Source organism: Aspergillus udagawae, assembly GCF_001078395.1.
Source record: "Aspergillus udagawae IFM 46973 DNA, scaffold_2, whole genome shotgun sequence".
Classification (NCBI taxonomy): Eukaryota; Fungi; Ascomycota; class Eurotiomycetes; order Eurotiales; family Aspergillaceae; genus Aspergillus; species Aspergillus udagawae.
The window spans coordinates 3,751,303-3,766,738 of record NW_025091265.1 but is presented as its reverse complement, the minus strand read 5'-3'; the positions used below and the strand labels follow the sequence as shown (position 1 = coordinate 3,766,738).

General features: G+C 48.6%; 5 protein-coding genes and 1 non-coding gene across 6 annotated transcripts; 2 read left to right on the top strand and 4 right to left on the bottom strand.

Moving 5' to 3' along the window:
• Positions 1-4,276: 4,276 nt before the first annotated feature.
• Aud_003635 lies at positions 4,277-4,349 on the top strand. The gene has a single exon. It is a non-coding gene; the product is annotated as a tRNA-Lys (tRNA).
• A 293-nt stretch (positions 4,350-4,642) lies between these two features.
• Positions 4,643-5,722, bottom strand: Aud_003634 (thioesterase domain protein; the record flags this gene model as incomplete). Its single annotated transcript, XM_043288583.1, has 1 exon — positions 4,643-5,722. One exon carries the CDS (start codon positions 5,720-5,722, stop codon positions 4,643-4,645), a length of 1,080 nt encoding a protein of 359 aa, XP_043144518.1.
• Positions 5,723-6,175: 453 nt separating this feature from the next.
• On the bottom strand, positions 6,176-8,325 carry yvc1 (putative potassium ion channel Yvc1; the record flags this gene model as incomplete). Its single annotated transcript, XM_043288582.1, has 5 exons — positions 6,176-6,609; positions 6,665-6,805; positions 6,860-7,794; positions 7,852-8,179; positions 8,253-8,325. 5 exons carry the CDS (start codon positions 8,323-8,325, stop codon positions 6,176-6,178), a joined length of 1,911 nt encoding a protein of 636 aa, XP_043144517.1.
• A 770-nt stretch (positions 8,326-9,095) lies between these two features.
• Aud_003632 (translation initiation factor eIF2 subunit alpha) lies at positions 9,096-10,220 on the bottom strand (the record flags this gene model as incomplete). The annotated part of the gene is made up of 4 exons (XM_043288581.1): positions 9,096-9,573; positions 9,630-9,837; positions 9,903-10,065; positions 10,143-10,220. The coding sequence occupies 4 exons, from the start codon at positions 10,218-10,220 to the stop codon at positions 9,096-9,098; spliced, it is 927 nt and encodes a 308-aa protein (XP_043144516.1).
• Positions 10,221-10,964: 744 nt separating this feature from the next.
• Positions 10,965-13,419, top strand: Aud_003631 (SulP family inorganic anion transporter; the record flags this gene model as incomplete). The annotated part of the gene is made up of 4 exons (XM_043288580.1): positions 10,965-11,362; positions 11,456-12,085; positions 12,141-12,660; positions 12,724-13,419. 4 exons carry the CDS (start codon positions 10,965-10,967, stop codon positions 13,417-13,419), a joined length of 2,244 nt encoding a protein of 747 aa, XP_043144515.1.
• A 565-nt stretch (positions 13,420-13,984) lies between these two features.
• Positions 13,985-15,040, bottom strand: Aud_003630 (uncharacterized protein; the record flags this gene model as incomplete). The annotated part of the gene is made up of 1 exon (XM_043288579.1): positions 13,985-15,040. The coding sequence occupies one exon, from the start codon at positions 15,038-15,040 to the stop codon at positions 13,985-13,987; it is 1,056 nt and encodes a 351-aa protein (XP_043144514.1).
• Positions 15,041-15,436: the final 396 nt, after the last annotated feature.

Below are 15,436 nucleotides of genomic sequence, written 5' to 3'. Positions count from 1 at the left end.
ATGGCAGGCATCTTGGGATAGAGGCATGCCAGTCTATGCATGTAGATTTGGACTAACACATTGTGTTAAGGGGCTCCTCAATGGAGTTGCAACGTTTGAACAGATCCAACGCACGTATACAATACATTATGACGTGGGCCGAGAGAACCCGATGGATGGCCTCAAGGACTTTGCAGGTTTTGCTTGCTATAACTGCCTCCCATTTCCGTCCAACCCGGATAGTGCTGGTGCTTCTGATGTCATGAGCTCCGGAATAACGTTCTCAGGGCAGCTTTCCAATCATCATATCTTGAGCAAGCCTCCAAACAGCTTGTAAACGTATGCATCTTCCCGACTTGAGCTGTTCAACTTCCCGCTCATGTCTGTCGCCTAGAACCACTTGGCCCCGACACCATTGTCACCATATTTTCAGGTTCTTTTTCGATCCTATGATTTCTGAAAAGCAAAACATATTTCTTAGAATGATCCCACTGTGAACCTTCGCAGCCAGCCGTAGAGTGGACCTCAATACTTCTGCGTCACGGACGGGTGTTCCCTCATTACAGGGTTGTGAAGCGACGCTGTCCTGCCTATACTTCGAGCACTAATATCTACTCCACTTTCCAGAAGAAGTTGCGAGTTCTATTTAGTTTCGGCCTTGGCGGTTTCATGCACTCTTGAGGAGAATAGCAAGAACCTGCCAGTATTAGGGAAACTTCTCGATATATACAAACAGAACTATTGTACAATGCCATAGTCCACAGTCCAGCAGTGCATAATTGGTGGGCGCTGTACTTGGTAAAACCACTGATGATGCGATGTTATATGCCTTTTGAAAAATGCATATTGTCTCTAGTTTTAGAGAACGCATAGAAGTGTTGCTATTGGAGCCACCACAGTTGAAAGCAGAGGTTTCTTAGCGCCCAGTTTGTAGTACCAGCCGCCAAATCCCAGGTGCCCAAGGACATAACAAGTCAGCAATACTTTATCATAAGGACAATTTAGGCCATATTGCAGCCATTTTAGCTGCAGAATGCCTATGTCTATTGTTAGCACTATCCAACCCATTGTATGCCCATAAGAAGGCAATCCTTGACGTATATATCAAATTTGGTACTTACTAGACATGACAGGAAGGAGCATTAGCTGGATAAAACAGACCCCAATGACATTATACAGCGGCTTTTTGTGCGACGCCAACTGTGGTAGGGCTATGTCAAACCCGTAATAAGTATGAACAAGCACCGTCGCGGCGTTAAGACCAATTGCGAGGCTGGTCAGGCCTAGTCGCCAAGGTTCAGACAAGAGCATGCTGTAAGTAGATGTGTTAGATACTGGGAGTCACCTTTGCTCAGTTCCTTCTCAAACGCCTTATATTGACCTGTGGCTCGGATGCGGGCGGGATCGACTTAGCATGTTGGGAGTGTTAATCGGAATAAGTCGCTTCAGTTCGTATCATAGAATGACTCAACCCTCGTATCCACGATCGACATTACCTCACGAATGTCCAGTACAACACAGTACTGATCATCACTTCTGCGGATTCGGAATCATGTGGGAGATTTCCAGTGTTACAACGTTAGATTTGTCCTAGAAAGTGACGTAGCTGGGAATTTGGCTTCGATAAGAGCGGATTCGCTCATCCTATGGACTTGATCGAGCCACCGTCTACATCAGATCAGGAGTAAACAATCCCTAGGTTGCTTGAAAACACCCCTCCCGCCTAGCCAGCGCTGTAGAGATGCTTATCCTCTCTTTCTGCATTAAAAGCAAAAGGATATCATCTTCTACCTATTATCCACAAGGCATCATGTACTCCAGATGCCAGCTACACAGACTGCTGGTGAAGCCACAGGGTTCATTTACCCAGTCGCAGGAGCTTCTCGTCATAGCTTTCACTAGCATCACACACTATTTATCTCTATTAAGCTCATCATCCTCTATTTCGCCACCTTCAAGCGCTACCAAAGAGCCTACTTTTGGAGTCTCCTTGTATCCTCATGTGGCCTCCGTCAACTACGTAGGGTTCATTCTATATTATTTTTTTTTTTTTTGATTACTATTTCTCCCTACATCTCCATCACCGTCATCCTGGTAGGCTGGTACTGAATGGTGACTGGCTACTAAATCATGCTATGGTTTTGACTGCATCTCGTCCTCCATCCGCCGAATATTCTTAGGGCGATCCTCTAACTCATCATCACCAACACTATTTGTCTCCAGGTCCTGCTAACCATTCTCCTGTGTGGAGCTGTTACTCTGAAGTCACTTACCTCTTTTGTCAATGGATACAACGTGACGGAACGAATTCAGTTGATCAGTTTTTATCTCAGTTTATTTTTCAGGGATATATATATATGAGACCAGCAGGCTTCTGCGTCTTCGTCCACAACACTCTGGTTATTGAGTGAATCTCATTCACAGTTACTGCTGATAAACCTGATGATCCTCCTGCTGGACGCCGTTGTCATGGTCTTTGAGTATGCTTGCTGTTCTCTGTACAGGTTTTCTTCAACCCACTGGCATATGGACTCAAGCTGAGACTGGAATATGCCATTCTTGGAGTTTAATACGGCTTGTAACGAATGGGGTTTTTATTGGACAGTTACCATTGAGCAAGCAGATTCCTGACACTAGCCAGAATATCAGGTACATTGTCCTTCCCTCCCATTCCCTGAAAGAATTTGGAGGAATAATCCATGGAGTACACTCTTCTCTATCAAACATGAAGTCCTTCTATCTTCTGTCCACCCCTTCAACTCTAAGTGTACAATTTCGTCCTGCTGTCCATACAGCTCCATCTACAGCTTGATCAATAATCTCTGTCCACCCCCTTTTGGCCATCCTATGTGATACAACCTTGAGGGCTACTCCCATCTCCAAACACTGTCTTCATCTGTAAGAAGCATGTCCGCAGTACCTCTAACCACATAGGCACAGAAAACCAGCAAATCCCTGTCTGGATCCAATGACACATCACCTGTATTATCTGATTAGATTATTATTTTGTGGATCTGCTCCCCTAACCTTCCCACTAATTAGAGAATTGCTGCCTCATCACTTTTGGTATTCTTACCTATTAGGCATAGTGCAATAGCTGTCTCCCAGATTAATATTGATAGATAGTCATATATCTCCTGCAGGGAGGATTAAGACTGAGGTACTTCCCAGCTCATGGAACCCCTTAATATAGCTAAGACACTCTATAGATAATCTAGTTATGACCATTACAGACGACTTTGAGCTGTGACGGGATAATCCCAGTAGTGTATTGTGCAATGCTCGGTAGGCTGTTGCTGACCTGAGGTTATGGCAGTGATCAAAGTAGTGTGGATGAAGTTGGAGAGGTTCTCTTCTGGAAATATAGGCGGACTAGTCTAGAAATCTTTCTAAGCAACGCGAACATAGACAGAAGGATACAAAAAGTCATAGCCTTATTGGTACATACCACAATGATTGTGCACCGTCTAGTAGGGCTTTCATTATTAGCAGACGCCATAGTGTTCTGATTGGGAACGGATAACAGAAGATGAAAGTTGCTAAGGCGGAATCTCAGGTGCCAAGCATGTATTGATAAGGTGACGGCAGCATCAGAGGTTTAATATGTGGGCTGTATTTTATTTTATTTCTCTAATGAATGGTGAAGAAGCTCAGTAGTTTATTCCACAGGGAGGCAACACTATGTAGTCGGTACGCAGGGGAGCCTTTGTGGCTAACCCATCCACCAGTTATGCCAATTACGCAGGTTAAATGCTTGATTTAATGCCAAGGTCTTATCGTAGCTTGGGCGTACTTGATGATCAAAGCGCGTTTATCTGGAAACAGAGGGAATTGGTACAAAGTAAATCGAGGCATTTTCTTTCAAGCCAAAGGCCGTGGCAAAGGCACGCACCGGCCTAGTCAAGCATTCATTTCAATTAGGTTCATTGTAGATGGATTTTGCTTCCTTCATTTAAGCGGCAGGAAAGATATCCTCTTGTCTGTGACGACCCCTGCTGCCATCACAGATGACTAGCGCTCCTTAGGGCTGTACTCAATTTTCCCTGTTCCTCTCAGAATTAGTGACTCTTGGGCGCAGCAAGCGCAGCCAGAGAGTGAAATATAAATGCTTAACACAGGTCAAGTATTATACATTGTGGTTGATATTATAATAACCTAACATGAGACTACCTACCACTATCAAACTGCAAGGGCACTACTTCACAGTAGTTGGCCTAAATTAATCACAGAGTAGACTACAATGGACGGCTATTATGTCCTTGTGTAGCAAAAATAAGACCGCATCCCAACAAGAGCAGCCGGGCTAGCTCAATCGGTAGAGCGTGAGACTCTTAATCTCAAGGTTGCGGGTTCGACCCCCGCGTTCGGCTTTCTTTTTCGCTCCGCAACTTTTTTGCTCCCTCTCGTAATGACTACCAGCATCGATCGACAGCTGTCCACGCATGGCTGTGCTATTGCCGAGGTATCGTAATTGTCTGCAAGCAAACCCAGTTGTAGACCCCCGATGCAACAACTCTAGACCGAAACAGAACAAGTATTCCGTATTTCCCTCGACCTCGACCTCGTAGATCATGCTCAAAGGGGCCAGTCCCTGACAGGAAGCAGAGGCGATTGCAGTTCAAGGAATGTCCTAAAACAACAAAGAAATTGCTGTCAAGTGACCTCAAGACTGAAGCAGAGAGTCAAGAGTGGACATGAAGATCCGAGCTTCTTTCAGCTGTTCAACAATGGCAGTCGCTGTCTCACGAGCGCCCTGTTCGCCCAGAAAGAAAAAGTGATTACCATGAATCTGCCGGCACATATTCTCCGGCCGTGAATGGACCAGTTTGACAACCTCCTCCCAACGCTCAAAGCTCAGCGATCTGTAGCCTCGACCTTCAAGAGTACTCACGAGCTGCTGCACCTGCATAAATGCCCAAGTTGCTTTGTCCGCAAGTACATGCCGTACATCCAGGATGCTGTCACCGTGCAGAGCAGAAATCAAAGGCCATTGGCGAAAGTTGTTCGCATCGGCATCTTCCGCTGAGGTATATCGATCTTCAACAAACCCGCGATCCGGGGAATAGCTCAAGCCCCAGCCGAGCAAGCCGACAGGCGTATGCCCGTAGTAGCCGCGGAGATAAACATCGTCCGGAATTATGACACGGGAGTTCAGCCGATTCTGCTCATTGACTTGGTCCAGGAAAAGCTCCGACATCCTGTCTAATGCAGCATACCCCTCCGACGTCTTTTCGATATCAGCGGGAATGAGCCGAGAACCATCCAGTCCAGGAGTAGCCGCGAGACTCACGAAAAGCTCGACGGTTAGCCCCCGTGCCTTTGCTGCTTGCGTGTACGGAACCACTACCCGGCCGCCCATACTCCAAGCGACAAGCACGACCTTGGGTGATAGGCGGTGACTCTCGATCACCATTTTCGTTACCTCCGCTGCTTGCAGACCCCAATCACGAATACGGAATTCTGGTGCTGTTGCAGCCATGATCTCGTCCGCCTGGCTCTGGAGCGGGTACGAGATGGCAAGTAGGCCGTGGCCCAGTGTGTTTAGCCAGTGTGCCAGGAAGTCCTCCCTGCGACTTCCGGGATGGCCGCCATATGAGATGCGAGCATTATGACCGCCACCCGGTATGAACACAATCAGATGATTGTCTCGATTTGCGGGTTTGAATGTGTAGAGTGTTGGGAATCCTGCAACAGTATCCAAGTGTTCTCCTGCGTACAGCACGGTGGGGGAGTTGTCAGTCATGCTGTTTCATGAAATCCAGCTGTTTATTGCAAAGTTTCCCCATTGGCAAGGCTGCCCTTTAGCAATCCTGTGGTTGATAAAACACCGCATGCTACAAGAGTAGATTAACAGTGATGATATCTAAGGAGGAAAAGGTTGGAGAAGCACTTGTCGTCGATTTAGGGGGAGGTGCGGGGACATGGTTCAGGGACAGCCACGTAATCAACCCAACTACTCAAGGGTATACAAACATAGGTCAACATGACAGTAGAATAACTTCATTTCTTCGTGAATTACAGAGTTTGTAGAGATGTTTTATGTTTATGAAGCCAGGTATGAAAAGCATACAATTCAGACATCAAGGCAGATAGTCAACTAATATAAATCGCAGTGAGATAGTCATCAAATCAACAAAGACACCAACAAAGGGTCAAACAAAGTCAACCCAAATACATCTCTCCTATGCCGCAGATCCTACTCCACGTCAGCTTGATTGGAACTTGATTCCTCCCTCGTGCGCTCCGCCATATTCTTCTTCTCTATGAACGCATGAACCACAGCTGTGAGTTCCTTGATCTGCTCCCGCAGCTGTATGATCTCCAAAGTACAGTTCTCTGCATTCGGATCTGAGGAGGTCTCCCGCACGGCCTGTCTCCAGGTGTCGTCCACGTCAAAGTCAACTTCCTCAGCAACTCCCTCCCACTCCTGAACAACATCATCATCTTCTTCTCCCTGGCGACGATTCCACCGGATCCGGCGTGCCTCGCGGGTCTCAATCGTCGCGATGATGAGTAAGAGTGGTGAGTAAATGATACCCATGATGACCTCGTTTAGCTTGGCGTAGTACTCGCGCGGCATCCACCACTCGAAGGGGAGAACCAGAAAGAAGATTTCGAGTAGGTTGAACGCTAGTAGGCTCGCCGTTAGTTAATGCAGTGTCTGCAGCAGAATAGGAGGACCCACGGGGAATGAAGACATTTTCGTCTGGTGCCCGAACAAACTGCATTGTCTTCAGAGCGAAGATCGCCATGTACTCGTCTATAGCATTGCCGGCGATATCCTCATAAGCGCTATTATAGAGTGCAATTAAGATGTTGAGCAAAACTATTCCCCGTCAGCAAAACACTTCCCGGTCGTGCTGCGAGCCGACCGACTTACCAATCATGACAATGAAATTGAACAAATAGTAGAGGACGAGACCAAATGGGAACGCCAGGTCCTCGAATACGCCGAAATCCGGGCTCTGCATCACACTGTTCGCCATGCCTTGTATAATACCCCTGGTAAGAGCAAGTTCGCCGTCTGCCTCGGCCATTCCGTAAAACGCCTGGAAGAACCCGATAATGATGACAAAAAGAAGGGCAAAGAAGATCAAGCTCTCCTTCATCATGACTCTCAGCACAACGAACATGGCGCCGAAGAATTTAAATGAATCAAGGTAGAGCATCATACGCATCCAAAACATCGGACCAGCCATGGCCAGGAAATTGTAGCTCAGCTGGTTGAGTGTTCTCCTCTGTTCGTCGTTGACGGAGCTCGATCGCGTAAGGGCGGCGACACGGAGGAAGAATGACACCGCGAGGATGATGTAAAGAGTCGAGTTGAATGCGTTCCAAAAGTCGAAGTAGTCCCTTCCAACCTTCCAGAGTTTGGTGAGCTCATCACAAATGTAGGACAAAGTCATGACATAGAGGATTCCTTCAACAACGTCTAAATCTCCGGTAGCGTTGACGGTATTGATGACAATGGTATACAGGATGAGATATATCAATGAGAAGAATATCTGGCATGCATTCTGATAAAGGGGCGTTCTCATACGGTCAGGATGGAAATGAATCCTGAAGTCTGTGTTGTCTTTGTCGTGGTAGGGAACGAAATTGGTCGGGTTACCCTCTTCTTGACAGAACCAACCATGCCAGAGATACTTGATACATTTTTGGTATCCCGAAGAGCCTATGACTCTCAGAGCATGGAGATCCACGGCTCGCTCGATAACGTTGGCTGGCGTAGTTGGTTCTCCGTCCAAGAAGATGGAGTACCTCTTTAACAAAGCGTCCATCATGAGGGATTCCTGGTCCTCCTCGGACTCAATTCTGAAAGCCTTGGTTAACATTAAGCCTTTCACCGGTGATTGAGATGGCTCTTCTTACATGCGCTTCGCAATGACCTCACATGCCAGCGCGCGACGAAGGTGCAGATCAGATTCCCAGAGTTCGGCCCCTGCCTGGAGCTTGAACCACCGTAGACAAACAAGGAGACAGTACAACACACAAGCTCTGTGATCATCACCACCTGCCTGCTTGGCAGTCTGGATCACATCGTCGGTGATGATTCGGCTGTTAGGCTTGGTGATAGAACTCTCGTCGATCTCGAACGGAATGACCTGTTCGATCTGATATTTCAGCCGGAGAGCAACCTTCGTCACCTCCTTAGCAGGACTGACAGAAGTAGCCTGGTCAGCCCCGTAAGTTGGAAGCACTATTTGCCGTGTTAGCTTCAGAAATGCGCATTGCTGGTCGGAAACCAGGCCCAGCCGTTGGTGATGACGTACAACGCCGCCGTTCTGGGAGACGGCGATGGTGAGTTCGACTTCCGGAGCTGAAGATGTCATCCCAGTACCCCATACTGAATACTGTGTACTGTGATGCTATAGTCCAGGATTTCCGAAGAACAGTATACCTGCATTCGAACGAAAGAAAAACGCAATGGAGAATCAAACTTCGAGCATGATTCGGTTCCCGCGCTACGGTCCCCGCCATCCCCAGCCACCACTGATCTACCCGGAACTTCAAAACATCCACAACTTTCTCAACGATCTATGGCAAGTCTCTCGTGCAGCCTAGTACTACAAACTATGGATGATTGCTGAGCCCAATCAGATCGACCCTACTTTCGCCTTTCAGAAATAGTCTTCGTAGTCTAGAACGTACTCTTGCAGTTGGCACTTGGATATGAACTTATGTACATCAAATCAAGAGATAGAGCTGTCCCAGAACTGTGACCAGAGCTCAGTCATCAACGCAAATCTGAGTGATATGGACACATCGCCACGGCACAGGAAGCAGTGCGGCAGCAGATCCTCCCATGGGTGTACTGTTCTCAGCGTCAACTAAGTCCAGTCTGAACCCTTTTTTGAGGCATTGCTGCTTAGCCCTATCCCGCTCGTGAGCACATTAAACCCGTCTTCTGTCTCGTAATTCGTGTCATAACCGAAGCCCTTCTATCAGAAACTTTTTTCTTGCCCCCCTTCTCTGACCCAACGCTGAAACAACCGTCTTCTCTCTTGTGGCACCAGCCCAATTCCCAACGTATGCAAGAAAAATGGAAGTTTTGTAATTTGCAAAGGGCCCCTTGGCCCAAGGAGTCGTGACTAAAGAGGCGCAGCATCGAGAATTTATTCGGGAACACCCTCGTCGCTTTCGGACATGCTCTCGTCGCCGCTGACTTCCATGTTCTCACGCTCCCGCTTGTCCATGAGCTCCTGGAGAGCAGCATCGTCGTGCTCGGTGACAGCCTTGGGTGCCATCTTGACGACACAGCCACCCCCGGCTTTCTTGATCTCGCTATCGATCCTCTCGATAGCCTCCTCGAGCAACTTGATACCCAGGCTCTTATCCAAGCACTGGCTGGTCAGGACGTACAGGGGAGGAGCGACCAGCTTGACCTTGATCTGGTTCTCGGGAGTGTTGTTCGCCTCGGCAGTGCGAAGAGCGGTCTTGACGGCGTCGATTCCGTCATAGCCGAAGCAGGTAACTTCGATATCAGCACGAACTTTGGTCGGGGAGGGAGTCAGCTTCTTGCTGATGTACTGTGTCAACTCCTTCTTGACAGCTTCGCTGGGGAATTCCACATCCTGCCACACGTCGGGATTCCTATAGATAGTATGAGTCATAAGGTCCAAATATGTAGATGGACTGGTTGATCCTACGTGATGGAGATCTTGAAGGCATCGTGAGCATGGCCGTATTTCCGGTTCAGTGGCCATCCGATCTTCTGGTACAACTCCTCCAGAGGAGTCTGAGTGGCTTCGGCAACATGGCGCATGATGGAGTGAACCGCCTTGCTCTTGTTGTACCTCTCTTCACACTTGACGACATCTTCGGGGGAAACTCGACGCTTGGAGAGATCGATGTAACCTGCATACAAACGAAACCTATTAGACGGAGGGTCTCGAGCACGTTTCAGAATTGGCCACACTTGCCCTTCTCCTTGTCAACACGAAGCACGATGACGACCTCGTTGCGGCCAATGCGAATGAGCTTCTGGATACTACGAATACGTCTCCGCGACAGTTCAGACAGCAGGATCATGCCATCAATGTTGTCATATTCGAGGAGCTTCACGTATGCGCCCATTTCGGCGATCTGCAAAATGGAAACAGAGGGATTAGCCCGAGATTCTTGCAAAGAGAACGACAATGGCCATAAAAACGGTCGCATACCTGCTTGACATTGACCATGACATAGCTGTCAACCTCCGGATACTTCTCCTCGTAGAAACGGGAATTTGTTAACGACATTTTGGCGGGGCTGCGCCTGATATTAGGCCGGATTCAACAGGGATATGAGGCTTGAAGGTAAATAAGAAGCGCGAGAAACTTTTTCTCTGATAGCTCCTATTAGAAGCTCGAAGGTGCGCGACAGGTGTAGGGGGAAGAGGAGGTGCGGCGGCAGGCGAGTTCTTCGACAATCTCAAATCACTTTGTGGCGGTTCAAAACCCACTTTTGGGCATTGTTGGAGCCCGCATCGAATTCCGGACAAACATAAGTGCCAGCAGTGCAGTTACATCACGTGGTACAAAATATTAACGTACCGCCCGGCAGAAAAGAAAAACCGGCTTATCGAGTTTATCGGTCCAGCCTCATTGTTAGCGTCTCTGACCAAGGCAAGACTGATAGACTCAGGCCACACAAGATTCCTCTGCCGTGTCACTGTACATCAATTGTCAGCGGTGACGACTCTGTTAAGCCGGCTCTGATGAATGTTCATCGCCTTTCGTACTGCCTTGACCTTCCCTCCCCCATCCCTTGGCTTACTTGGCCGGCCCGCTTCCAGGCATTGGCCACCGCCCTTCGCATCAGGAGCACCACTTTCGTTGGATCTCGTTGAATTATTTAGCTAATATTTCACGGTCCAGCCTTTTCCCCTCTATTTTACTAGATTCCTGGTTCCTTTCCCTATCTCTCTCTCATATTACCAGATCATGGCGGTTTGTGAATGACTGTTTATGTCCCCGATTATTGAACTTGTATTTGTATAAGCCATGTCGGAGTCCACTTCCCTCCACGGGACGGGTCAACACCGCTCGGTGCGGGACCGAATATTTGATATCTTTCGGACTTCTTCCCCAAACAGTTTCGCAGCTATCACTGAGACCAATCCACGCAACTTACCGACATATACGACGGAAGGACCTGACGCCAGAACTCGTCTGCTGGAATCATACCATGACGGGGAAGCTGTGTGCGGACAGAAGTATTGTCGCCATGGCACTTTCTCCCCGAGACCAGAGCAACAACATGGCGTCTTGCGATGGAACGCCGGACGGTCAGACCTTTCTGGTGGTTCCAGTGGGAACTCGATTGGTGTACATGGACCGGACAACCTACCCTCGTTGGAGTCATCGACGTCCGCATTGCCTGTGAAGAATCGCAACGCACTGTATGTTTTGATACCTTAAAGAAGAGCTTTGTCTTCGGAAGACATTCCATATTGAAGAGTCTGTTTGTCATGGCTAACATTCAGCTAACTTAGCTACCTCTCGTATTACATTCCTTTCTTTAACTGGATTGGCCAATACCGATGGTCCTTCTTCCGAGGGGACCTCATCTCTGCATTGACTGTTGCATCAATCTATATCCCAATGGCACTCTCCTTGTCCTCGAACCTCGCGCATGCGCCGCCTATCAATGGTCTCTATTCTTTCGTGATCAATCCCTTCGTCTATGCGGTCTTGGGAAGCAGCCCTTTGCTGGTCGTTGGCCCAGAAGCAGCTGGGTCATTGCTCACCGGTACAATTGTCAAAACCAGTGTCCGACAGGGACAGTCTCATGAGGATAACGCTGCTGAAAATGCTATGGTGGTGGGAATAGCGACCGCCATGGCCGGCTCGATGATCCTGATTGCTGGACTGACTCGTCTGGGATTCTTGGATAACGTCCTCAGTCGCCCTTTCTTGAGAGGGTTCATCACCGCCATTGGCTTTGTTATTTTTGTGGATCAATTGATTCCGGAGGCTGGATTGGCAGAGCGGGCGAAAGACGCTGGGGTCAGTCACGGCAGTACTGTGGAGAAGCTACTGTTTTTCTTCCGAAACGTCAGGAACTGCCATGGCCTCACGGCTGCAATGTCTTTCAGCAGCTTCGCCATTATAATGGTCTTCCGGTATGTACTGAACCCTTCCTGGACGCTGCGTACTCTAACTTGGTGCGCTATTCAGAACGTTGAAAAGGAAACTACAACCGCGCTATCCTCAGGTCGTTTACTTTCCAGATCGCATCTTGGTAGTCATTCTTGCGGCGATTTTGACGTGGCGTCTGAATTGGGATGAGAAAGGGCTCGAAATCCTGGGCCCCATGAAAGATACTGGAAATGGCGTCTTTGCGTTCAAATGGCCTTTCCAGTTCAGTCACATGAAGCATGTGCGCACCGCAATGAGTACCTCTTTCATTATCGCGCTTCTTGGCTTCTTTGAGTCCTCTGTAGCCGCGAAAGGACTCGGTGAGAGCAGAGAAGACGGCGTTAAGGGTATGACGGTTAGTCCCAACAGGGAGATGGTGGCTCTCGGCGTAGCCAATGTCGTTGGGGGGTGCTTCATGGCCCTACCTGCGTTTGGTGGGTACGGAAGAAGTAAGGTCAATGCTTCCAGTGGAGCTCGAAGCCCCATGAGCAGTATCTTCCTGAGTATCATTACTCTTGTCTGCATTCTAGTGCTTCTTCCTTATTTATATTATCTTCCAGTGAGTTCCCCTGTTATAGATTGCTGCCATTTGTGATATTTTATAGAAGCTGATGTCATTTAGAAAGCGGTCCTTTCAGCGATGATCTCTGTTGTCGCCTTTTCATTGATTGAGGAATGTCCTCATGATTTGGCGTTCTTCATTCGTCTACGCGGTTGGACTGAATTGGCCTTGATGCTTCTCATCTTCTCCTCAACGATTTTTTATTCACTCGAGTTGGGCATTGCGCTTGGCATCGGGCTTTCTGTCCTGATATTGATTCGGCACTCTACTCAGTCGCGCATTCAGATTCTCGGAAAGATACCGGATACGGGTCGGTTCGACAATGCCGAGCTCCATCCCGAGGATGTCCAATTGATCGAGGGTGCCCTTATCGTCAAAATTCCAGAGCCTCTCACTTTTGCCAATACTGGCGACCTTAAGAATCGCCTGCGCCGTTTAGAACTATATGGCTCGAGCAGAGTGCATCCATCCTTCCCTCGGATGCGGTCTCCGGAGAACAATAAGAATATAATCTTCGATGTCCATGGTGTCACTAGCATCGACGGATCTGGAACTCAGGTTCTTTTCGAGATCGTGAAAGGATATGCGGACCAGGGGACGCGAGTGTTCTTCTGCCGTCTCCCCAATCGTGACGTCTTCCGAATGTTCGAACGAAGCGGTATTGTGGAGCAATGTGGAGGAATGAGGCATTTCGTTACCAGTGTGGATGAAGCGATCAAACTTGCCGAATCGGCAGAGCAGACGGTCGAAAGCTGAAGTGGTTCAGGATAGAGCAACGAGTCACACGGCCAAACAAGCTGTCTCTATATGACATTCACGATATATTTTAACGATTGACGACTCTGTATATATTGCCAAACAGCCAGCTGTATTTATAGATTCTTTGAAAGCATGGAGTCAGCGCAAGATTTTGTCGTCGATAGGGTTGCGGATTTCCATAGTTGTGAATACATAGACGAGCAAGCACTTCTTTGAACGAGATGATTCAGTGCGCGGAGAACGTGATCTCTTATTTCCCGCCATTTTTCTGTACCAGAGAGGATTGCGTACTGCATTCCATCTGCGTCAGGCCAGGCATCTGGGTAACGTTCTTGTACAGAAAAGTTTGGCGACATTCAAGGAGGCGATTCAGCCCAGGTGGACACGGTACGTATGCAGATCGTCAATACCGCGATAGGCCAGCTCAGAAAACGGCTCATCAACTGCTGCCTGGCGTAGAATATGGTTTCCAGAAACAGTATCGGAAGGATCACCTCAAAAATGAAAGTGAAGGCGTGGTAAGGCTCGAGCAAGTAAAGCCGCTCGGAACAAGTCATCACGCTCATGTCTGCTCATCGCCGCTCATAGCAGCTCGACGTATAACAGCTTGAAGCAGTTCCTCATTCGCCCGCAATAGCAGATGATCTCTGCCCTCACGAGCTGCTGCAGCACCATCTTCAGAGCTGGAGCCAGCTTGTCCCGACGGCGCGACCAGCTTCATTTTACCTTCGCCGCCGAGAACGAAGCTGCCACATGCAATTTTAGTCAGACGCACGGGTTGATTGACCGAATGATGGCCGCTCGCCAGATCTCCCAGATTCAGCTTCATGGCTAAGTGCTTCTCTAGGTAGGCGGACAGGCCTGGGAAGACAGAAGTCTTCCGGTGAGTCAACTCGCTGTCTAAATTACTTCTGCGCACAAAGTCCGTGAAGGAGCCACGCGGAATATTGACGTTGAGAGATCTCAGAGCCGGTGCAACGGGCGGCGAAAAGGACAAGGTAAGCTGCGTCTCCTTGACGGTATCGTCAAACATCCGATGAGAGCCGGAAGGCCCGTCATGGTCTCCCGCCATCAGGATATCAATGTACATATCTAGGGCCGTACACATGAAAGTCGAGGGTAAGCGAAGAACAGAGCAGTAAGTGTCAAAATTAGCAGACAAGAAAGAGATGAAGGTCTGCCGCAGGGGATTTGGGAACCGCGTCAGTAGTAGCGGGAGCTGAGTGGACTGTTTCCGCCTCGCCGACGTGCGACGGCCATCTGGTGCTGCGAGAAGAGCAGCTTTGTAGGTGATGTTTTCATACTCTAGAGTGACCAGTATCCCAGAAAATTTCTCCGTAGCCTCTGTCGAGGGAGCCGATAACGTTTCCCAGACACAGTCTCTGAGAGGTCCGGTTCTGGAAAGAACATCATCATCGACAGTGCCGGCTCCGCTAAGTGAAGCCTGAGCACTAGTAAATGGGTCACCTGCAAGATGAGCCCTCAATCTGCTAGCATAAGTTCTCAGGCCAGCCTGATTGCCAAGAAGGGACTGGAATTCTTTCCCATGGTGTAGGGGAGAAAGACGGTGCAGTGTCCATGAGGTATTCCAGAGTTGCTGTAAGTCAGAGTGTGCCATCATTTAATTCTGAGATGTCTCTGTCTATTAAAGACCTTGGACCACATATCCAAGTCGAGGAAGAGTCCTATCTCCAGCCATATCCTCCGTACCTGGTCAAGATATGGAATAGTTCGCGTTGGAACGCGAATCAGACAAACAAAGCAAACATGTTTCCCAAAACGACATACACTTAGGGCTTAGGGCTGTCGGTCCAGAATGTACGATCGAGAGGGAGTGAAGTCATTTGTACTCTAGACATGTCAGTGAATAGATTTCCAATCTATACAGTGCACTATTCTAGCGATAACAATAGATAGAAAGAAAGAAAGCGCTCAACCCATTTCTATGCGTCCTCAACTCCCACCGAAATCCATGCTGTACCTAACGCCTGTGTCCCCTGACTCTCGGTCAACG